Source organism: Rhipicephalus sanguineus, chromosome 7 (genome assembly GCF_013339695.2).
Source record: "Rhipicephalus sanguineus isolate Rsan-2018 chromosome 7, BIME_Rsan_1.4, whole genome shotgun sequence".
NCBI classification, from domain to species: domain Eukaryota; kingdom Metazoa; phylum Arthropoda; class Arachnida; order Ixodida; family Ixodidae; genus Rhipicephalus; species Rhipicephalus sanguineus.
In genome coordinates, this window is record NC_051182.1 from 128,289,647 (window position 1) to 128,313,237 (window position 23,591).

A 23,591-nucleotide genomic window follows, 5' to 3' on the forward strand; every position below is an offset into this window, starting at 1 on the left:
ACATTGTACCACACCTTTCGAGTTCATTGCATCCAGTGGATTCTCCCAGGAAGCTTTTCTATGGGTGCAGTGATGCTTCTCGTGAAAGCAGTTTTGCACGCTCAGTGTTTTTTTCGCGATGGCCGATTGAAGTGAACAGCAGGCGACCGTAAAAATTTGTTCCATGCTCCGTCAAAATGACTCGGCAACTATTGTGACACTAAGCACTGTTTACAAGGAAGCTGCGATGAGAAAAACATAGGGGTATGAGTGATTTTCTCTCTTTGGGGAATGTCGCTTCCTGAGAAACTTCGTTCTGGATGTCCGTCAACTTCACGAGCGAACGAAAATATAAAAAGATTTCGTGCACTCATGCTCGAAAACTGACGACTGACCACTCAGAGTTGGGTAACCTTTCTGGTACAACTTGTAGCTCAGTTCAGTGAATTTTAACAGAAGATTTGGGGATGAGAAGGGTCGCTGAAAAATTTCTGCCTCAAATTTTGACAAATGAGCAAAGAGATGGTCGAGTAAAAACAGGGCGTGCTTTGAAAGAACAGCTCCGAAGCGACCCAGACTTTTGCTGCAGGGTTATTACTCGTGACCAGTCGTATTGTTACTCTTACCACCCTGAATCAAAATTTCACATCAGCACACAGTTCACTTAATGTGGTCATTACAAAAAACACTGCGCATGCGAAACTGCTTTCACGAAAAAAAAAAAAAAGATCACTGCACCCAGAGAAGTCTCCTGGAAGAATCTCCTGGCTGCAATGAACTCGAAAGGTGTGTCACAATGCTCACCTAGTGGGAGAATTGTGTACTACGGTAGCTCCGCCTAACAAAGCATCAGTCTGGTTACTTTTGGGTACCCCCTTATATCGACATCTTATGCAGCTTCGTGCAACTGCTATTATAGACAAGTTTGTTAGTTTTAGCCTAGTGTCCTTGAGGGAAGGAAAGTTTAAAAAGGCCACTCATTCTCTATTAGGCTACTGCCGAGAATTTACACCAACAAAGTGGAACACACTTGGTACCTGTGGTAACAATGCTATGCTTGCATGATTCAGAACAGTAGTGCAAAGAATCACATGAACGGCGACAGATCAAGATGGGACACGCCTTAATCGCCATCCGTGTATCGCTGTTTGTACTTCTTTGCACTACTTGTTCTGAATTATGCACTACCAACTAGCCCATCAGTCTGTGCTTTTGTCTTTATGCTTACATGGTTCATCTCAGCACAGCCAGATGGCACCACCTATCCGGCCTCTCATGTTTACCGCTACAGGTATCCGGTATAACGCTAACGCAAGGAAGTTTGTGGATGAGCTAAAACTCTCTAATGAAAAGATTTCAATAGTACTTTTCCATACGAAGTGCGGACCTGCTTTCAAAGTATGCCCAAAGTTAAATAAGCGACGTTCCCTTAACTGTACGGCACATTTCTGCAGAGGACTACTGAATGGTGTTCACATTGTGTTAAATTGAAAAACTAAGACAAAAGCTAAAAATCTTTAACCCGGTCCACATCTATGGAATTTGCATGACCCTGAAGATGCGAGAAATGCAGTGAAATTCATGAACAAAACGGATTGGCACTTGAACAGGTGTGTTACCTTCAAGCCTATATATGTGATAGACATTGTAGAGATGGCAATTTCAAATTGTAGCACAAGGAAACGTAGCACGAGAAAGAGGACACACACACATTGCTACACTCACAATTCTGTGAGTATAGCTATCTGTCTCCTTTTCTTCAGGGCTACAATTCTCAAATAAAAATGTTGTTGAGGTTTTACCTTCCGAAACCACGATATGATTATAAGGGACAACGTAGTACTAGAGTGCTAAAAAAACTGACCTTCTGGGGTTCTTTAACGTACATCTAAATCTAAGCACACGATCCTCTAGCATATTGCCTCCATCGAAATGTGGCCCTGTGGCCGGGATTCCGTCCCGTGACCTTCAGGTCAGCGATCAAGCACCATAACCATTAAACCAACACGGCACGTAGGGCTACATTTTTAGCAATAAAGTTCAACATGGTTAACTTGCACCAACTAGCCAAATTTTCTAGTGATTGCAGACTTGCTTCATTATGTCTGTTTATTTGTTATATCAGTGTTCATCATATCAATGCTTTTTCCTTTTCTTTTGCGCATGTTTGCCTTTCTGCCGTAACATGAAACTCCGTCAAATGTGCGACTTTTCAGTCGTGCGAAGCCAAACGTTGCACTTGGCCAAACAGTCGCCAAAGCTCACCACTTTGGAGTGCTCCGGTTCCGCTGGCGCCGCAACGTCGGCCACGTGTGCTGCAGCACCAGTCCTGTTCGTAACATCAGGGGGCTCCGGTGTGGCTTCCCTCTCGATGTTTGCGAGTGGATGGTCCAGGACGTCCAGATCCGGTGCACTCGTCGCTCGCCTCTCGGGCGCCGGTCCGACGGAGTGCCTACGTTCAACGGAAGGGTCCCGGGAGCCCGTGCCGACGGCGGGGCGCTCCGTAGCTTGAGTAGACGTCCCCGCGACGGAGCTGCTGCAGTTTAAAAATCACACCGCAAAACGAAACCGGCGAGTACAGTCATCTGTAGTCGAAAAACTGATCGGCGGCAAAATGAGTCAGCTTTTACATATGCATCACAGTACATTCTAGCGTCATCACTGATGCTCGCGTACAATCTGGAATGTACCCAAACATATGCGCCAGGAAATGTTTCTAGAACATTTGGCGTCCTTCGCAAAGCAGAATGTAAGCATGCGGCCTGTGCGTCACAAGAAAGTGAAAAAGGTGGTCCTCATGAAATAAAAGAAAGCAAGTATGCATGTCAATACGTTTACCGGCTAGGAGAGGCCCCAACCAGATGACCGAAGCGTGGCAGCCGATTGGCTACGCGATTAATGATAGTTCCATTCATATACTCGGTGATGTTCTCAAATGGCAAGGTCACCAACCGTCCGCCTTACGTTGGTCTAGAGAGTGCGCTCAATGGTGCACACTCTTGTGCGCCCACTTTTGAGGTGTAAATGCTGCTGCATTAGGCTGTGCCTGGCCACATCTCTTTATGAGACGCATTATGATTGACTGTCTATAGATGCGTGAAATTGACATAATTTGATACCAAAGTTCTGGAGACAAACTTTTATGCAAGTGGAAGTGTTGGAATAAATTAGAGTATTTTACAGCAATCAGTTGTAATTACAACATAAATAATGATCTAATTATTGTACAGTCAGTCATGCTGTTTCTTCATAAACCAAATTCCACGACCCATTCAAATTACATGCGACAGTTACGTTCTGGCAGCGAGCATTCCTAAAAAGGTAAAAAAAAAAATATTTGGAAATTAGTGCTGAAACGCCCCACACCCATCTCAAACAGTACTGCGCTGACCAAAGTGATCATGTGTAGCAAAATATTTTGACCATAAGTGATTAAAGAATGCTTAAAGGGATACTAAAGTGAAACAATGAATACCATCTCAGGCGTATTAATTGTGGAGAAAATCGACAGCACGGTCATCATCGCCAGGTGCCACTTCAAGGCCTGCACAGACAATATGTCCCCTCTGCGGCATCTCGGGCCACTTGACGCGTGATTGCCGGGCCGCGCTATCCGCAGAAGAAAAGCACCAGCGCCTTTCCAGCAATAGCTGCTGCTTCAGGTGTGGGAAGCCAGGGCACATTGCTCGCAATTGCCGAACCGCAGCCTGGCTTAAGTGCGACCGATGCTCATATTTCTGCTCTGTGCGACATCTGGGGCCGACGAAAACCCGACAGTCCACAACCGACTGGAGCTGAAAACCGAGACGCGGCCACACAGCGAGAAAAGCACGTAACAACGGCTCCTGGTAGCAGCACGCGTTCGTCGTCGGTGTTGCTACAAACAGCCACAGTGTGGGCATCCGGAACCCGTGGCTGTGTGCCAGTGCGACTGCTGCTTGACACCGGCAGCCAACGAACGTTCATCCAAACAGACTTGTCACAGCAGCTTTGCCTGCCTTCCACGGGATATGAAGAGATGGATGTCTATACATTTGGCGGGTCAAAGCACCCACGACATTACCTATTGTCACCACGACATTACCACGACATTACCACGGACTAGATACTGAGCCGAAATCGCTGCGCGTGATGTGTGGATTTCAAAGCAAATTTTTTGTGTTTTGGCAATATTGGCTCAACGAAATTCATTTAAACTTTGTATATTAAGGCACTGGCCCCCCTCAGAGGACAATGCACTTCATGTTTACCGATTAGGAACTACATAGGCCCCAGTAGATGCCATCTAGATCTATGACGTCATGGCGATTGGTGCGGAAATTTCAAGGTGGCGTCGCCCGCCCTGCTCCAAAATGTAAAAAATCATTACCAAAAAAGTAAAAAAATGCACGACACTTGGCTGGTAAAGCCAGAAATGGGAAAAGAAGCAAATGCTAACTTGCAGGTCTGCAGTCAGCACTTTCATGACGAGGATTTCGTGTACGCCACCACAGCTAAGATGTTCGGTAACAGTTGACGTGTGCTCGCGAAGCGCCCCCCCCCCCCCCCCCCCCGCAGCGTATTCACGAACGTTTGTTGATGAATTTATTGATGCTGGAGAACGACAGGCTCACTGTAATCAACAAAAAGAAAAGCGACCGCGTCTCAAATCTCTCTCCCAGCAAAGTCCTTACGAAATGTAAACATTTTCATTTAATTTAAGATCGCATCAAAGGCGCTGAAAACTTACATCGATACATTGCCGACAAGTTTAAGCCAAGGCGAAAAGTAAACATTAGTAAAAAAACAGAAAAACAAAAACAAAACGGTGATGATCGTCAATCAAATCGGAGCACAACTAACAAGAGCAGTGGAGAGAAAATCGGCCCTTTGTTTTGCAGATTCCACCAGCACTTGTGTGGCAATGCACTCCGCTCACCATTCCCACATGTTCATTAACAGTAGTGCATGTGCACCGCAAGCGCGGTGTTATTGCCATTCGGCGGCACGCTTCCCTCAGTCATTGCAAGTTCACTCGTTCGTTTTATACAAAGTCTGAGAATTCTTACGGGGAAAGTATTTCACAATGTATTAGCTGCTTAGCTTTCACAACATCACTTGCATCATCCTCCATGGCGTCAGCTGTACAGGCTTTAGGTCACGATTGTAGCATGCTAATTAGACACGCGGTTGCCACTGGGGACACTGAGTCGTGGTTTGCTTGCCCGGATTCTCACGTTGGACTGTTTTTTTACGTAATGAGCTTCAAAATAAGGGGGAAGCACACGCGGTGCCCACAACAAAAACGCGCGGTGGCAAAAGCACAAGAAATGTGGTATTACAGCAGACGACACAACCCGGCGTCCTATGAGTTGACGTCACAACATAGGTGGCGCCACGCTATGCGCTCGAAGCCAATAGTGAAAAAGTAGTTTACTAATACGAGAAAAAGCATTTTCCCTTTTACTGTCCCTTTAACTCACCATTAGCACAGTGTTTGCAGTCTCTCCCTTGCCAATAGTGCACATAAATGGCTAAAGTAAGTCACGCCTCCAAATGAGGACGCCATGTCGCAAGGAATGCAAGTCAGTCTAGAGAGTCACTATTTGCATACCCTTACACACGGCCACGAGAAGAAGAGGATCTGATGGACGTACCTGCTTCCCTGCGTTTGCTGCTGCTGCTGCTGCTGGGAGGGGGCATCGTTATCCTTGGCGGACGCAATGGGCTGCAACTCCTGAATGTCCTCGTCGCACGGATTGTAGCGGAAGGACATGACAGGCGTGGGCTGCGATGTTGCCTTACTGCCCGTCAGCTTGGATAGGCTCAGCCGGTGTGCCATGGCGACTCTCCGGCGGGTGCCGACGCACAACGCTGCACACCGAGAAGACGGCACTATCATTGTACCACATCTGCTCTGCAGCCCCAACTGTCACACCACCACCGTACAACTCGCCTACACTTGGTTACAACCTAAGAGAAGACAAGTTCTGCCCACACAACCGTGGCATGCCTGTCCTTCACCTGTGAAAGAGCCGTTCTAGCCAATTTCCACTCGAACTGTAAGTGCTCTTTTGTAGCTTATGTAAATATATGCATATTAAGAGTTAAAGGTTTGTTGCTACAACCTAAAACTGTTTGCTTGAGCAGCGATGTCAGAATCCCTGATGAAATTTACTCGAACGTTCGTTTCCGACCTAAAACCAGCGACACAAACGCATGGTCTGTATGGGAAATTAAACCATCTGAAAGCACTCGAGAAGTGCTTGAAATCCCGAAAATGAGTGAGTCCTATTGGGTGAGACATTTATGCAAATTCTCTGTCGGAGGGGCAGCAATGGCTGTGGGCGGAGCTGAAATTTTTTCTTACGTTGCAACTGATTGTAGAGTGAACATACTGTTACAACTGTTACTGGAAAAACTGCTGCGACTGCAAAGGTCCGTTGTATTACATATGGAGCAACTCGAGACTTTTAACCCGTCTATATTGTCACAAGGGTATAAACTCGCAGAATTACTGCAGAACAAATACCGTGCAAAACCAACTCTGTTTTTTTTTCTCAAGTGTATGTGATGGGCACAACTCAAGCACTGAACTGAGACTGAACAAAGATGGTGATGCAGCCATAACAGGCATAGGCTACATTGGCAAACGCATACTGTTATTTAACCAACGCTCACCATCAAGCAGTGGTAACCAGTACTGACTCTATACACGTAAAAGCGGCAAGCGAGAACACCACTGGTAAGATTGGAGGATTTTTCATTATAGTTAACTTCTGTGAAGATGTAGCTTCAGAAAAGCAGCACTGGGACTAAAGGGAATACAACAAGTTGGCAGGTTTGAGTAGATGTCATCTGTGTGCTTATTCAATTAAGGCAAAAGATTTAGATGCCTCATCAAGTGCAAAAATTGACATTTGGTGGTGTCAACACAAGTGATGCAAAAAATCATCCTGTGATGACATCACCGCGACATCCCAGATTGCCAAAATTTTTGACGTAATCATGACATCACATGTCATGCCATGAAATGTGATGATGTCGCATGACTTCATCACATGACAGTGTCACTTGCTCAAAGGTGGGCCAATCACGGAGGCATTGCAAAACCAGATGAAGTGCACAAAGCTTGTAATGCCTCCAATCCTGGAGGCAGTACAAAACCATGTTAGGTGCAAAAAGCTTTTAGAGGGGGGCTGGGGAGGATCAATACATTTCCTGAGAAAAAAAAAAAGATTCTTTTGAGTCGTCTCAGGCGAATGTATAACGGACCCCAAGTATATTTGCTGATATGTACAAATGCGTTGGACATTTGGATGTCCATTCCATTGGCGTGCAGACATGTGATGCGTAGAACTGGCCGTGAGCATTCAATGCACACACTTGCCTCGTGTAGGTGCACGAGTACTCGTGAAGTTTGTCTTGACCCCCGTGCCAGTGAACTCCTTTCAATGTTTGTTTAAACCGCCCCGATAGTTCCATGCAGCAGTGGTGCTTGCGGCAGGTTAAGTGCCTTTCGTAAGATGCCGTGCCCACCACTCCCTTATCAGCACTCGTGAGCGAAAGAAGAGATAGCACCTCTGTTCAATGGAATGCATGGGTGTATGACACGGTTGACGTATCGGTCCATTCATTCTTGTCATTTCATATCGGTGTTCTCTATCCAACTCTGAAGGAGCCAGGCAGTTACGACAGGGATGAAAACAGTTGTAAAGTCCGAAGTATCGGCCAATTCGTTTCTATCATTTGGTATTCCTTAACTCTAAAGGAGCTAGCCAGTTGCAACACACAGGAAAAGGTAGAGGGTAGAAAGAGAAATGGACAGAGGAGAGTAGGGGAATGGTTAAAGTGTGCCATGAGAACATGGTGCAACTAGGTAGGCATGATGTCACACCGATAGGTCATGATTATCATATTTGTGGTGAAAGTCCGTACAGAGATTGCGTTCGATATGGGTGCGATTGCAAACGACTGCCACAGTTTCGCTATCTGAACGAAATAAGGGGTATGGAACGGTTGCTCATCTCTCGACAGGCGACTGTACGAAGCGAAGAGATAATGGAATGAAGAAAACTACAGGGGGAATTATTTAGATATTTAATTGAAGTTGAAGTATTTAATTGAAGATGAGGGGAAGTTTTATCAAAGCGGATGAAGAAAACGACTCGCTGTTGGTGGGGGCGTAACCCACACAGCCTTGTGGGTTACAGCCGCGTGAGCTGCTTTGCTGTAATTTTTTGAGAACTGATGATGTGATCTGCGAGATGATAAATTGTGTTTTGTATGCCACTGATAATGAAGGACATACAGAGCTTTGTTCATCACTGTGCTGTCTTTTTCATTTGCCGTGTTACTGTCTATATAAATGTAGCACTTATTAACACAGCACCTTTTGCTTTTCAGATGCGTTAAAAATTCAGTTCTATTTAGTTTTGTCGACAGTACTTTGACATTTATGGTGTCATAAACTGCCTATACCCTCCTCCCTCAAAAGAAGAAAAAAAAAAAGCCAGTTTAAAATAAAAGCAAGGCAAGCAGTTCACAAGTGTGTAGTTTTGCACGAGTCCTTAACACAGCCCCATTGTAAACTTCAGAACAATGCATAATATATCAGTGCTGTTTGCTTAGGATGTCTCGGCAAATGTCACAACATGTGCATTTCCTTTTTAGTTGGAGCTATAAGCTTCTTAAAAATTTTCAGTAATGTCTGCATAGAAACCGATTCCCTAAATAAAAATAAATCTGACCTTAAAGAGGCCCTGCATTACTTTTCAAAGTAATAATAATTGTTGGGGTCTAATGTCTCAAAACCAAGATATGATTATGAGGGACGCCGTAGCGGAGGCGAGTGATGTGCTGTGACATAAAAAGACATGAAAAGGAGGGGCCGACGCAGGCATAACCGAAGGCAGCATCTTCGCAGCACTCATACACAGCTGTTTGGGGAACAAATGGATAGGTGAAGCTGCGTTAATACCCCCTTTCGGCTGCACTTTCACAGGTCAACAAGCGAAAAGAAACACAAATTGTCTCTGAGACTGCTTGTGCGCTTTCTGCAGAAGCCAAGGCGGGTGGGAACCATGCAGGTTTACCGCATCCACTCCCCGTATAAAACCAGCGCTCTCTTTTTTTCTTTTCTTGAATTTCGCAACCTCAGCCAGGACGCAGTTCTTAAAGACTACTCGGCCCATGACTGCCTGCAAAAAGACCGTCGACACAGTCCACCGTTTTTGGGGTGCGTTGCAAATGAAGTACGTTCTTCATGATAAGCACTGATATGATATCCAGTCTTCTCTCGTTTTTTTCTCATTCTGCACCACAATCATTTCGTTAGACTATGCACCAAATCTCCCAACGTTATACTCTGCGCTTTGAGATTTCCAAGAAGTGGCGTCTGGTAATTCCTGCGGGGCGATGAAATTCGACCAAATTCACTGGGCAAACCGATACCAAAATGCAGAAGGGTGTTCTGAGGGGCCAGTTGGTACATGATGCAGAGGGGGAACAGTGGAACAACGGGACGAAGAAAAAGTGACCACACAACACAACCGCCCGTTGTTGCGCTGTTCCCCCTCTGCACCAAAAGGAAGATGAGCACAACTAGCAGATGACCAGAGCTCGTCGTACAATTGCTGCAGTGTTCTACATTCACTAGGCTACGTGCGCCATGCATGTCAATCGATGATTGATATAATGACGCTTGTTCATTCTAGACATCTCGGAAGAGCATGGCAGTTGCGGTTTTCTGCATTTTGGTTTCGGTGGTGAAATTGGTCCAATTTCATCACTGCAAAAATTACCAGCGGCTGTTTCTTGAAAATTTTAAACTGGCTATGGGCTCGTTGCAGGAATTCGAAGATGAGAGCTGGCCTAGTTGGTATGTATTACTGACTTCAGGCACATCTGATTAGTGCAAAAGGACGAAGGACCAAGCGGCTGCAAAAAAGACCAAGGACCAAGTATCCGGCCACTTGGTCCTTCGTCCTTTCTGTGCTAATTAGATGTGTCTGAAATCAGTAATACATACCAACTAGGCCAACTCTCATTTCTAATTTAGATATGTTTCAAGTCTTTGCAGGAAGGGCTCCAATTCTGCCATTTGACTCTACCACCTGTATCCGCTAATAAAAAGGTTAATTTAATGTATTTATTTACTACCATAGTTGATGCCTCTACTTGTCGTAAAATGGCTGCCATTACAGAGAAAGTAATTGTGAAGGCAGCGAGGAAATATCACATTTCCCTTAATTCTCAGGATTCCCATATCTCTTGAAACGCCATGTATAGTATACATGAACATATATGTGCATGCACACATGTATGTATGTATGTATTTATATGTGACATTTTGTATATTTATTAAAGGTTCATAATGTTCTCAGCGTTGCTTCAAATGTCGCACTACTACTTCTTCAGATAATTCTGAATTGATCTGCTGTCTATTGTAAAAGGGGAGCAGAACCCCCATAAAGGTGTACTTCAGCTTTTAAGTCTAGTCTCCTCTATTCAGGGCAAAATTGCCGTAAAAGCTATTGAATGAATGATTCATTCATTGATTGAATGAACATGGGAGTACAACAGCATTTCAGAATTACAGGACAATTCCTAAAGGAGTTACAATACAACAATTTCAAATTTTACTTTTTTTTCTTGCGTTCACTGAAAGGACTGATTATTAAAGCCCTCAAAGAACACCCTTACGAGGCTCAGAGTGCCCAAGATAACGTCTCACAATAGCTTTTCTACAATGCACTTGAGATTTTTTTTTCAAGCCAGGAGGTGCAGCGTGGGAGCAGAGCACTACGAAGTCTCAACACTCGGTCATCTGTTATGCGCTACACGCCACACACTGTAAGTTTTGTTTTGTGAACATTTAAACACATCTTACCCACTGGGCTTATCAGCATGCATGTTATGCCCACGAGATAATGGGAAAGACAGTGCCATGCCCTATTGACGTCAATTCCATTGTTTATATATCTCTGCGCTGCTCCTCATTTTTTTTCTAATATCAGTCACTTATCAGTCAGGCAAGCACGCTGCTTTGCGCACTTTACTGTTTACAGTGGCACAGCACTTATTGGGCTCCTTTAGTCATACTTTACAACTCTTCCTTGTCTCCTTGAAAAGCGCTTGTTCTTATTTTGGAGCTTGGCTCAATGCTGCCAGCATGACTGCTTCACTTTGCAAGCTATGCGTGATTTAATGGATATGTTAGAAGAAATAAGTTCGGTGAATCGGTAAGTTATCATAATCAGTTTCAGTATTAAAAGCATGCACATACAAAAGACTTGATAACATTGGAGAAATCAACCATTGACAAAGAATGCTCACCTCCACGAAAATATGTTACGCGAATGGTGGAGCAATTACAACGATGACTATTTACAAGATTTATTTACAGTGTTGACCAGTTCAAGTTGAAAGCCTGAGCAAAAAAAGTCGGGTTCTTTGTCATCTTCAACAGGGTACCCGTGCACATTGTCCAAGATATTACACAATATGCATGTAGCAATATCAGTGAACCTTGACACAGATCTTGAAGACACAATCTTTGTACTTTTTTTTTGTTGCAATGCAGACTCGCCCTGAGGGCACACTGTTTTGTGTGTGTTATGTGTGTGCTGCAAGGCCTGTGTTGTGCATTGATTGAAGCGGTACTCTGTGGTATCTGTTCTGCAACCAATGGTCACACGATGCGGCACTGTAGCAGAAACCCGCTTGCAGTAAAAGAGAGGAGCATTCCGATATAAGTGTGAGATTTCTGCAAAATAAATATGCTACTTAGTTAAATGTTCCCTTAAGTGGTTAATAATGAAGTTACTCACATTTTTCAAAGTAGCATACACTTTTATCGCATGAATAGCCTTGAAAGTAGACTAAACCTTTAAGTAATAAAGCTGATGTGACAGAACTGCAATAGCTACCAGAGGAGGAGTTTGACAGGTCTGTTTCCATCAAAGCTGATAACCCGCTTTAGCGGCACGGAGGGGTTTACGCACGGTCCTAAAATGGGTCAACACTCAAGTGAGTGCAGCCGCTGAAATGATGCTATATTTTACACCTAAGTGCATTAGTATGTGGAACCATATGACACAGAACTGTGGTATGGTGTACCAGGCGCCAGTTTATCATACTCTGTGCCAGTGTACCATAGGAGGCACCAATGTACTGCAGTGTGCACCGGCATACACCTGGTTGCACCAGTGTGCCCTGGCGCACCATAACATGCACCAGCGTGCCGTAATGTGCAGGGGCCTGGGCATCGGTGAAAGCGTGCTGCATGCATACGCAAGGGCACCATCATCTGTGCAGCTCGGCCAAGGCCGTGACTCAGCGGCCACTGTGTCCCAACGATACAAGCGCCGACAGTATGCCGGTATCTTTCAAACAAAGCCCGACGAGCACTACTGCAATCTGTGTTTTCTCATTCTATTAGCATTGCCGAAGGACGTTTGTTTTGAGCAGCACTACTGGATGATAAAGCTTGGTGCAATCGCCAATATGGTCTGCTGAAATGGTTTGGTGTAAGTGCCAACTTAACGTAACAATATGAACAGATAACCGAGTGATGCAGACAAGGTTTGCGATTTACAGTAGTGTGTCATGTCTATTCCATGCGCAGCCACTTGAAAGAGTGAAGTCTTGTTTGTTCACATGAACAATTGTTACATTGAAAAGGGCTGCAACTAACAGCCACAAGAGGTGGCCCGGAGGTGTTTCAGTAGTAGCACTAATGAATGGCCCAAGAGACAACGATTTAAACGTTAGCTACTGAAATGACACGGATGCCATTCTCGGCAGACCTTTTTTTTTTCTGTTTACACTGGCACCGAGGTTCCAAGGTGGCTGTTACATAACTATACTAACCGCTCAATGCTATGCATCTTCTTATCGTCCACTGCTCATGGTCAGCTGATATTCCACCGATAACATGGACACAGCTTTGTCCCGACCACTGACGGGGCACGGGACAGAACAGCGTTAGAAAAATTATTGCTACAAAGAAACAGCCCAGATTTTAGGTACACTTCCCATGCTAATGAAGAAATACTAGCGTTATTTCAGATGGACACCAGATTAGAGAGCAACAGTTTTGGTAAGAGATAGATGCACCTTCATTTGCAGCCTAAAATACAAAACATATTGGGCTACAGTCGTACAAAATTAACCTCAAGTTTTGTAATCCAATCGTGTAGTGTTACCCTCAACTTCTGTGTACTTTCCTTTGGTTAGTTTTTTTTACTAAGAAAACGTATCAGCTTTCTCCATTGTGAGTGGCTCCATTACGCAGGCATCTGAAGGGAGCCAATCCATCGTGCTCGAGAAATTCCACTTTGATAGGGACCAACTGTGATTGAATGTGCACTGTATAAATGCCAGCACGAGACATGTTTCCTTATAGCCTCTCCAAGTAGATGTGGCATGGGGAGAGCTAAAAAATAATAATAAACACTAACGAGAAAGAAGACCTGCAGAACGACGCTAAAACATGCACTGAGGCAAGTTGGTTGAAGGCACCTGGGAGGAGAAATGAAACTGACGGATGGTATAAGCCAATTTCGTTCCCTGCGTACCTTCAAGTCTGCAGCTTTAATTCATTACTATTCACATCCTAGTCGAGGAGCCGTGCGCAAGTGCAACATAGCTTACCACTTGATGCTCAAGCTATCAAAGAGAGCTCGGTCCAAAGTAACACGATTTCTCAAACCTCGGCGTAAATATTTTCTTGAAGCATATCCTGTTTCTTCAGGCGTGCATGCAAAACAAGTGAGCCTACCTTGCAGACTGCCGACAGTGTACCTCAAACATGTGCAAACATTCCCACATATGTGTGGACGCAAAGGCATAACTTAGCAATGCATGCTTTGCATATGCTCATAGGTGCACTTAACTCTCATGGTATACTGAACAAAGTCATGCTTCAGACTGCTCCTTGTTTTTCTGCACTCCACAGGCGTTTTATCTATTCTGTCAATGTACCAGCTAGCCCAGTTCAACGCCTTGTTACTGCTTTAGACAATAGGCAGCCCATCTGCGCAATACACTTGGTGTAGTCAACTGGACAGCTGAAAATGGCAAAATGAACGGAACTAATTACCAAACAGTATAGGCTATCCTGAATGTTGCAATTCTTGTTGTAACTGTTCACACAAATAGTAGCGAGCTATTAATACAGCCGAGACACCACATAAAACACCAGGCTTTTAGAAAACATGGTACGCATGCAGTCACGGCGTAGTAATAGTCAGTGATTCACGGAAATAGTAACTGGTTTAAATAGCATAACAAATAGGGGGTGTGTGAACCGGAAACGGATCTATATGTCTAAGTGGCGTCTAGACGCCCGTTACGAAGCGTTGCTTCGCAACGCCAAGAAAAAACCGGCCGGACGTACTTTATAGACATCTTTATTTTTCCTGCATCGTCACGGGCTGTCACCGCGCGTGCCTTAAGTAAACGTAGCGCTCCGCTCGTTCCGCGAGCTTGCTTTTTTTTTTTTCCTCCGTGTTCCGGACGACGTCATGATTCATATCGTGAGGAAAACGAACTGCCAATCGCACTCAGCCAGCCAAAACGCATTCGCCGATGCGACGCGAGCGTCGTAATGAGTCAAAACGAGCACTTAGCTGCGACTGGCGAACAAATGAATGCGCTTATCGTGCGTCAGTACGCCGGTAGAACGAAAACAATCACCCGTACGACAGTCGGGGAACCTAAACAGCCGAAGTAGCTAACAAAACCGACCGGTATTTCTGCAGCTAAGCGCTTTTGGCTCCAAATTGAGAGCTACTACTTGGTATTCATTCATATACAAAAGTGCGCTTAGTTAACACATACAATACCGAACGTCTGTGTCTGTACAGTGTTGCGTCCTGTACTATCGTTCTGTGCTGTGTCTCCGTTAACTAAGCGCTTTTGAAGGTGGTTCCACGTTTGGGAAACAAACGCCGGCAAGCGTTCTTAGAACACAGCGCTGTGGCTGGAAGTCAGAAGCCGGGGTTTGTTGTTTTCTTACACGAGAAGCGAGACGTCATTTTTCGGAACACGAGAGGGGCGCAGCCAGCCAAAGAGGCATGCGCTACTCACCAGATTTTCGGCGGATAGCGCTGTTGTCAGCTGTTGACAGGTTTAGGCGTCAGCACGCCGTCATGCCGTCCACGGAAGCTTGAACGACAGCGAGATGCGTTCACGGCACACGGCGTCGGCGCCTTCGAGGCTCAACAGGTGCGACACAGCAGCAGGAGTCGTGCTAAGTCCTGCCGCTTACATGGCCCGAACGGCGTATACCGTTCGCAATACCGGGCCGGCGCAATCACACCGAAGAATGAATGAAGGCGAAAACAAACAAAAAAAAAAAAACCTTGCGGTTGCTTGCACAACGCGGCGTCAACACACGGAGGCTGACACAGCCCGCTGTGTCAGTTTCAACGTGACGTACGCCGACGCTTGATGATCATCTCACCAGCTGATGACTTTCGCCTGAGGCCATTCGAACGAGCACCACCACCGCTGGCTGTCGCGAGAAGATGACGACGAAGAAAGGGCAAGGCTCGCGATATCCTTTATCGCCGCTGATCGCTTTCGGAGATTAGCGCTGCGAGGAACGGCGCTTGCATGTCACAGATAAGCGATAGAGAAGCAACAAATGCGAAGATTTTTTTGGCACCAGCGAAAGCGGAACCAAAAGCGTACGCCGCTGTGTGGTCACGCTACGCGCAAATGCGCGATTCATTCGTCGAGGAAAATGAGCTGCGGCGCTAGTTACCAGTCAACTTCTACGTCACGATGTATATTGAGGATTAAAGCAAGATAATAAAGAGCCATTCCTTCGTATTCTACAAATGCAGTATGTAGTCATTTTTCATCAGTGAAGGGAGACATAGAAGCTAAGTCACCGTCATAAAGTATGGTTTTTGCGACAAAGCTAAAGATTCGCAAGGCTGTCACGTAAAGTCACATCGGTGTTACACCAGAGTGCTATATGGTTACACTGGAATGCACCGAGTAACCTTCGGGCCGAGCAACTTTGTTGGAATCCTGGACAAATAACCCCGGCTGCCCCCTTAGGCAACAAAGTGCGGCAACAAAGGTAAAATCATCGTTCGCCCCTACTTGGCTCGGGGCCTTGTCGGCCGGGGAACACCAAGCTGGTCATATTTGAAGAAATGGTTTTATCTTCGGCGAAAGCAACTCATCCCATTATCTCCGGATGATTCTTGCCAAGACGTTTAGTCTCATGAAAAACATGACCTTAAAGGTACACATTGAGTATATTTCTCCGGCAAAACTAGCTATCATAAACTCGTCATAAAGTGCGTGCTGTTATCGCGCAGAGAGAGGTTAGGAAAACAAAACAAGACAAAAAGAACGCTTCTTTACTTCGACAATGTGCCCCTCCTTGTATGGCCGAGATGCGGCTTCACTTTCTGGACCATTCGGGACATTGTCTTCACTCCAGCACTACATAACACTTTGCACAAGAACAACTTCGGTGCAACTTGAAAGCCCTTATTCAGATAATCGAACGCGCTACAGCTCCAAACGTTGATGCTAAACCGCTTTGAAGGTGTCCAACGGAACGCACCGGCTCCACAAGTCAACTTTCGCTCGTGTGGTGTGTGATGTGCGTGTTTTCTCTCGTGTGTTGTGTTGTGATGGGGACGAGTCGCTCACGAAGCGAGTAGGAACAACGGCAGGAGACGAGGAGCATTGCAACCGCTTCGTCGCGCGAAACGCACAAGAGACGGCTTGACTTTATATTACTATGGGAGCATGGTCTCGCGTTCGCCGACATGCTGCGAATCGTGCGCCCCTCCGTTGCTACACTGCTACAGCTGTTGCTCGTCGCTGTGTTGCCTGCAATATGCGCCGTGCACGCCGATCGTGGGCATTCGGAAGCATGGCACGGTGCCGACGGCGCTGAACAACCGACAGAGAAGGTACGGTGACACGTTTATTTCACGCCGATATCAACCTAGATCGTTTACGTGTGCTCTCTACCGTGTCGCAGTTCGATCCGTTTATTCGTGTTGCGACGATTGCATCAGGGAGCCAGCGCTGTGTATCGATCTTGACCACATTGCCTTGAAAACAAACGACTTGTGTATTTCTGCTGTCCTCGTGTTTGTGCAATCTGCACTCGGAGCACTTTCAATCGCGATTGGCCCGATTGCGCAAGCGAGTCACAGTCGAGAGATTCGATCTCAATCTGGCTCGAACGCAATCGAAAGTGCACCACGTGACACCGATACTTAGGGACACTTCACACTGATACGCCTCACAGTGCACTTACGATCGCGATCGACTCAATCGCGCAAGCTGAGAGCCAGTCGCGGTCAAGAAATTCGATCTCGATCGGGCTCCATCGTACTCGAAAGTGCACCGCGTGACACTGGATACTTCACACTGAAACTCACGTGGTGCGCAGTTTCGATCGCGATCGAGTCTTGATCGGGACCGAATTTTGTCTCGACCGTTATTAGCTTCCCTTCCGCGCGTTGTGCTCGTATGAGCCAATCGTAATCAAGAAAGAGGAAACTCGATCGCGATCTAAATCATTGCACCATATGAGGCACCCGTACATCAACATAACTGAGTGGAAACGAGTCGTTGCGGGGCGGACGTGTGTCCCTGCGATTTGCGTTTATTCGAGCGTGACCGTGGGTTCACGTGAACGCGTTTCGGAAAAAGTGCAGTGTCTGCAAACAGCGCGCGTATGTAGGCGGTACGTATTGCGTCTTGTTTGTCTAATCTGATAAAAAGGAGTTCCTTGTTGCCTTTGCGCGTTCGCGGCGTAGCGATGCATGCAATGCAACGTGAACTGTGAGATTTTTTTACAAGGCCCGTATTCATAAACCACCATTTTCCTCATCTCATGTTTTTGTACTCTCGAAGTGTGTTATAAGGGCACATAAATGGTAACAGGGTAAAAGACAAGTGCAAGATTGGTTTGGGAATACTGGCCTAATTTCTTTATCAAGTGCACTAAAGGCACAAAACCGATAAGGAAAACACAAGATAAGGATGCGGTTGGTGTGTGAATATGGGCCTAAGAAAGCCAGCAAGGCAGACTGTATGTCAAGCAACTGATGACACATTGTGCTTAACCTTTGCTTGCAAAATCATAAGCGCACCGGCTAGAGCAGTTGTAGTGTTGGAGAGTGTAGTGTCGTAAATCCAGCATTATCACAAGGGCAGAACACACATATCTTGTCAAGGCGGCCATCTTGTTTTTACGAATATAGCTTTATTTTTAATTATATGAAAATTAAAATCATACTTTGAAAATAGAAATAAAAAGCGAATATGGGCCTCACCATCAGGTCAGGGAGCTTAACCTAACAGCAATGAGCAGTCAATAGTAAAAAGCTACGTTGGTGAACTTAGGTTTCGTGTGGCTCTTCGGTGGGCTTTAGCATATTTCTAGTTAATATATCACTTGGGTTAAACGATCAAGTGAAAATGCTAGCACACTCTTGTTATTACACGCAAAAAGTACAGCTGTTCTTTAGCTTCGGCTCGAGATCGGTTCCCCGTCGTGTATTACCGGATAGCCTCCCATGACAAATTACTTGTAAAGCATGTTTATGTTTCCTGGTGGTTCTTTAATATTAACGTAACCATAGTCCAGCAATCAAACCCATACTTCATCATCAATGGCTTCCAAGAAACCATCGACATAAATACATAATGGTAGATGGTCGTGCATGCTTCATTTACATTGCATATGAAAGCCAAGTATAATAAACATTTGCAGCACGTCAGAAGTAACCCGTAACGTAGGAACCTTATGCTATACAGTGCCTTTTGAGACAGGAATAACTTTGTGCTTTGTTTCTGCTCCTTGGAAGCACTTCAGATTTCATAGTAGGTTTTTTCGAAGAGTGTGCAAGATTTAATAGTCAAGCAATTCAAATATGATGCTCGAAATCTAAATCTCAAGGGGGGCCACTTGCAAGGTGTGTCCCCCCCCCAGCCTGAACCCAAGGGGGGGTCAAGACCCCCCTGAACCCCTCCCCCCCCATGATTTACGCCACTGGGCGAGTTTCATGTCCAGCCCAAATCTCTGTGGTGAATTCTGTGGTATTTGGTTTAGTGCCCTCTGTTGTTATCGGCAAGAGTTGCAATACAGCCCGTAAATCAATATATGTCCATTGATTTGAGTCTTTGATGAAGGTAGTTTATATGTGGCCATGTTTAGACTCATAGCCCATTTGTGACTATATCATGTGCCGGCATCATCGTAGGCGTGTGGGTAATTATAGCTGATTAATAGGCTGACGGACTATTGACTTAGCGTGTCGGCTAATGGTTTCGCTTTAACTTCGAGTTTATTTGTGTACCAAGATTCTACATTAGCGCTGAATGAACCATACAGAACTTTTGACGTGCCGATCTCCAAACACATCTGGAGTTTGCGCTCTAGAACAAGTTTATTTCATTTGATAAACAGGTGACCTTTTCCTGCAAACGCATTATCTCCTGGGTTTTTCTCACGAGATGGTTCGAATTAGCGGCATTAATCACATATTCAGTGAATGTGGATTGAGAACCTGCGTATGTAGCTACTATGCAGCTGTGCTTGTGACGTTAATGCCATATTTATATGCGTCCCTGCACTCTGAGCTAAATGCTACAGTGCAGCGTTGTACGGAACGGTGTTACAAAGAATGACTTTCCAGGAACTAGTTCCTTTTCAGAGGAACGGAGGAACTCCACCGTTACATTAAGGATCAGTGGAACTGTAACGGTAACTCGTTACGTTTACGTAGGAATGGTATGGAGAACGGCGTTCCTTCCGTAAACGTTCCTCGGCATTGAACAGGCGCCCGCACACAGGACATCATGCAGAACAAGGTGGACGGGTGACCGCGTGAGGCGCAAAACCTACTGCTCGCCTGTCACTTGACTCTGCTGCATCCTGGTTTTCGGTTTAAGGCGCTCGCCGGGGGCGCAGGGAATTGCGCGATGTCAAGACCGACCACGCGCGGCAAGAACAGTTGATTTTTTTTCCTTTTTGTCTGAGCCAGTCTGACAGCAATCACTGGCCATTCTGGAGTGTAGACACACCTTGGGGAACTTTTACTTGACATTCGAGAATCATCGAACCTCATTGTAAGGCTGCCGCCACAAAAGGGCACGCACTTTTGTCCCCTCGGTGACTTTTTTTTTCAGCCAACTTGAACGTAGCTTTTGTGTGTGTGTGTGTGTGGGGCGGGGCGGTGCTTTGTATTCGGGCGGTTCTGCTTGCCAACATTGCCAATGAAATGCTGACGACAAAGCAGGTTCCTCAGTCGGATACCAACATCGATATGCAACTCTTGCTGAGTGCAAACAAGGGACTTTACTAAGTTGTGAATGTGTATCCTGGACATTATTTTCTGCTCACACTGCGATATTGAAGCAGCACTCATTGCGCTTATGTATTGTTCTTTTCGATGTGGTTTCCTGTGAAAGAAAATTATTTATATTGGTGTATGTGTGGGTATTTCTATTTGAATATCTGAAGCGCATTATTCTGACGGCAAATTTGAAGACTGACGTGGAAAGGGACCCATCTGTTGCACTTGTAATAGACAGGCACGAAAGTTGCAGTTAGACATGTCTGTAGCATGGCCGGTGATCTCTGAAAAATTCCTCTAGGAGCGCTTCTTTAGATTAATTTTATCTACATTGCGGGAGATGTCAAATTCATAAAATATATTTAGCTCAGTGCTAGCTTTAAATTTCTCACTTTATTTTGCCTCAGGGTTATCCGGCACTATATTTTGATTGAAAATTCAAATGTAACGTTAATGTAATGACACGTTCCAATTTTCGAAATGTAACTGGAACGAGTTCCTTTCACGCTAAGGTAACTTGTAACGGGAACTCGTTCCAAGATTGGGAAGGAACGAGGAACTAGCTTTCGTTCCTGTTTTAGAGGAACATGTACAACACTGCTACCGTGTCCTTTAGTTATTGATGTTCTGTGTACACATTGTAGTTGCACTGTCGTGTAGAGCGCGTTCGTGTTGCAATGAAATCTGCGATTGGAAAGCATGTGCATGTTTCAGCACGTCCTTTTGAAAAGAAGTACAAAAATATGTGTTAATTTGAGCTAGATCAATAGGTCACACATTCGGTGGAACAGCCAAAAGGTATTGTAGCACTAGCAGATTCGGACGAGAAAGACCCAGTGGGACGAGCGCTAACTTTCAACTGAATATTTATTATTAGAAACAACAGTGTATGTAAATCTGTGACTTTTTCATGTACCACGTCCATGAAAAAGGCTAAAAGGCCTTATTCATGTATGTGTACACACACACACACACACACACACACACACACACACACACACACACACACACACACACACACACACACACACACACACACACACTCTCTCTCTCTCTCTCTTCATCTGTACATGAAGTCCTTACAGTACCTGTGGATCTGTACATATACTGCCGATCCATACGTGATCTGTATAGTACATGTTGGTCCGTACATGAAATTTATACAGTATTTGTAAATCTGTACATATACTGTTGATCCATACGGAATCCGTGCAGTACATGTTGATCCGTACACGAAATTTGTGAAGTATTTGTAGTACATATACTGTACATATACTGCTGATCCGTACGTGATTCGTACAGTAAAAGTAGATCCGTACAGTATCTGTAGATATGTACATATGATGTTTATCTGTACGTGATCTGTACAGTATATGTAGATTTGTACACGAAAAGGCCCAAAAAACCTTCTTCTTGTACGGATCTACATATGTTGTTGTTTTTGATAATGAACATGCATTTGAAAGTTAACGCTCATCCTGTTGTATCTTTCTGCTAGTGCTATGATGCCTTTTGATGCAATTAAGCTACTAGCCCAAAAGGGCATTTTGTCGAACTGTTCATCTGTACTGATGGCCATCATAAATTACCACATGGGTGGAAACGTCTTCGCATTTTTACAGCGAAAGCTGTTATGAGATCATTTCAACGGCCGTTTTTGGCGCCGTAGTTGTCCGCCACCGCCACCGCCGCCGCCGCTGCCACCGCCGCCGCCAAAAACGAAATAAGAAAAAATTCCAGGATGGAACGAGGTTCGAACCTGGGCCCTCTGCGTGTGAGCCCAGTATTCAACCTCTGAGCCATGCCGGTGGTTGAAACTGCTTTGCAAAAAGGTCCTATACAGGCTTCGTGTCGGGAACGAACCACATTAGCATATGCAATATAGCGTGGTAGAAGAGTAAAATAAGCACCAAGCGTCGCACAACGCGAATTCTATAACCAGGCGTCACACAATGCGAATTGCGCAACGAGTAGGTTGTTGATTGCTTCCAACCCATTACAAAGGTCTCTGCCATAATTCTTCGTCGTCATCAGGCACAGCATCAACAAAGTGCGCATAATGCCTTGCATGCGTTTAGCAGATAGCACGGCTCTCCGTAGAATGACGAAAAATGGCACAGTGCCTGCTGCCCTACTTCTCAAAAAAAAGTCACAGTTTCGCCGCAAGGGCGAAGCAATGAATGCGATAGCAAGGAACTAATGCTATACGAAGTGAGGCTCGCCAATGGATACTCTCAGTTTGAACAGCGCTTCTGTTGCAAAGGCGGCCGAAGCAGCGAACGAAACTAGCGTGCTTCAAGTGTCGAGCTGTGACACTTGATAGTTCGCGCTCATCTTCTGTTTGTTCGTTTGGCGGCGTCCCTGAGCTCGAGTGACATTCGTACGCGCCGTAACATGAGCGCGGACATCACGGTGAAAGCGTGAAACATTCCTCTACCCCTCGCCACGAGAAAACCGCGCGAGCAGACAGCGGAAGGGCAAGCTTCTCCCATGCGCAAATATAAGAAGAAGCGAGCGAGCTCGCCGACGACTTTTAAATGCGCCCGTCGGGCTCCTAGCGCCACCTCGCTGGTAATGAAGAAACGCTTATTATCGCCTGCTGTCTCTGAGTCCGTCCAGCGCTAAATGGTGTGTATATAACGCTCGCCGTTAGCTACGTGGAGGATCTGCGTTTCGTGGCGTAGTGGATAGCGCCGCTCGCTCCGGAGCAAGAGGTCCCTGGTTCGATTCCGCGCTTCGGAAGCATTTTTCTGAGTTATTTTTCTTTGGGGCCTTTATATATATATACATACTTATACATATACTGTGCATGACGGCGGCGACGGCGACGGCGACGGCAAAATCCAGCCGAGACTGTCCATATAATTGCTATCGCAATAAAATTACAATGATTTATAGCGTAGTGGGTTCCTCGCAAGTGCACTTGTATTGGTTGCCAAGGAAGCCCATAAGCGCATGATCCATTTCCTCGGGGTCTCAGTAAAATTCTTCGCACCCCTCCCCCGTCTCTCTCCCACGTCAGCGTATGTTATACAGCATGGCGGCAGAGGGAAATAGCGACCGGGCGTCACTCAGTGCAAATGACATAACTGTTGGGCCGTTTAAAGCTTCCAACCCATTACAAAGGGCTGAGCCGTAATTCTTCATCGTCATCAGTCGTCGCGTCAACAAAAGTGCACATAATCCCTTACAGACGTGTAGTTGGTGCCTCGCTTCTCCGCAGAATGACGAATAATGGCTTAGTAGGCGCTTCCCAACTTCACGAAAATTTGATTTATGGCATAG

At 45.5% G+C, this 23,591-nt stretch overlaps 2 protein-coding genes across 2 annotated transcripts in view; one reads left to right on the plus strand and one right to left on the minus strand.

Moving 5' to 3' along the window:
* The window catches only part of LOC119399886 (testis-expressed protein 2-like), a 53,332-nt gene extending 37,643 nt beyond the window's left edge, over positions 1 to 15,689 (minus strand). The window contains 3 exon segments of the mRNA XM_049417872.1: positions 2,245 to 2,515; positions 5,616 to 5,832; positions 15,052 to 15,689. Of these exon segments, the coding sequence (XP_049273829.1) occupies positions 2,245 to 2,515; positions 5,616 to 5,800 (456 nt within the window). The 5' untranslated portion in view covers positions 5,801 to 5,832; positions 15,052 to 15,689.
* An 857-nt stretch (positions 15,690 to 16,546) lies between these two features.
* The window catches only part of LOC119399887 (serine/threonine-protein kinase/endoribonuclease IRE1), a 49,842-nt gene continuing 42,797 nt past the window's right edge, over positions 16,547 to 23,591 (plus strand). Inside the window, exon 1 of the mRNA XM_037666766.2 lies at positions 16,547 to 16,904. Coding sequence (XP_037522694.1) covers positions 16,758 to 16,904 — 147 coding nt within the window. The 5' untranslated portion in view covers positions 16,547 to 16,757. The remainder of the gene's footprint in view (positions 16,905 to 23,591) is intronic.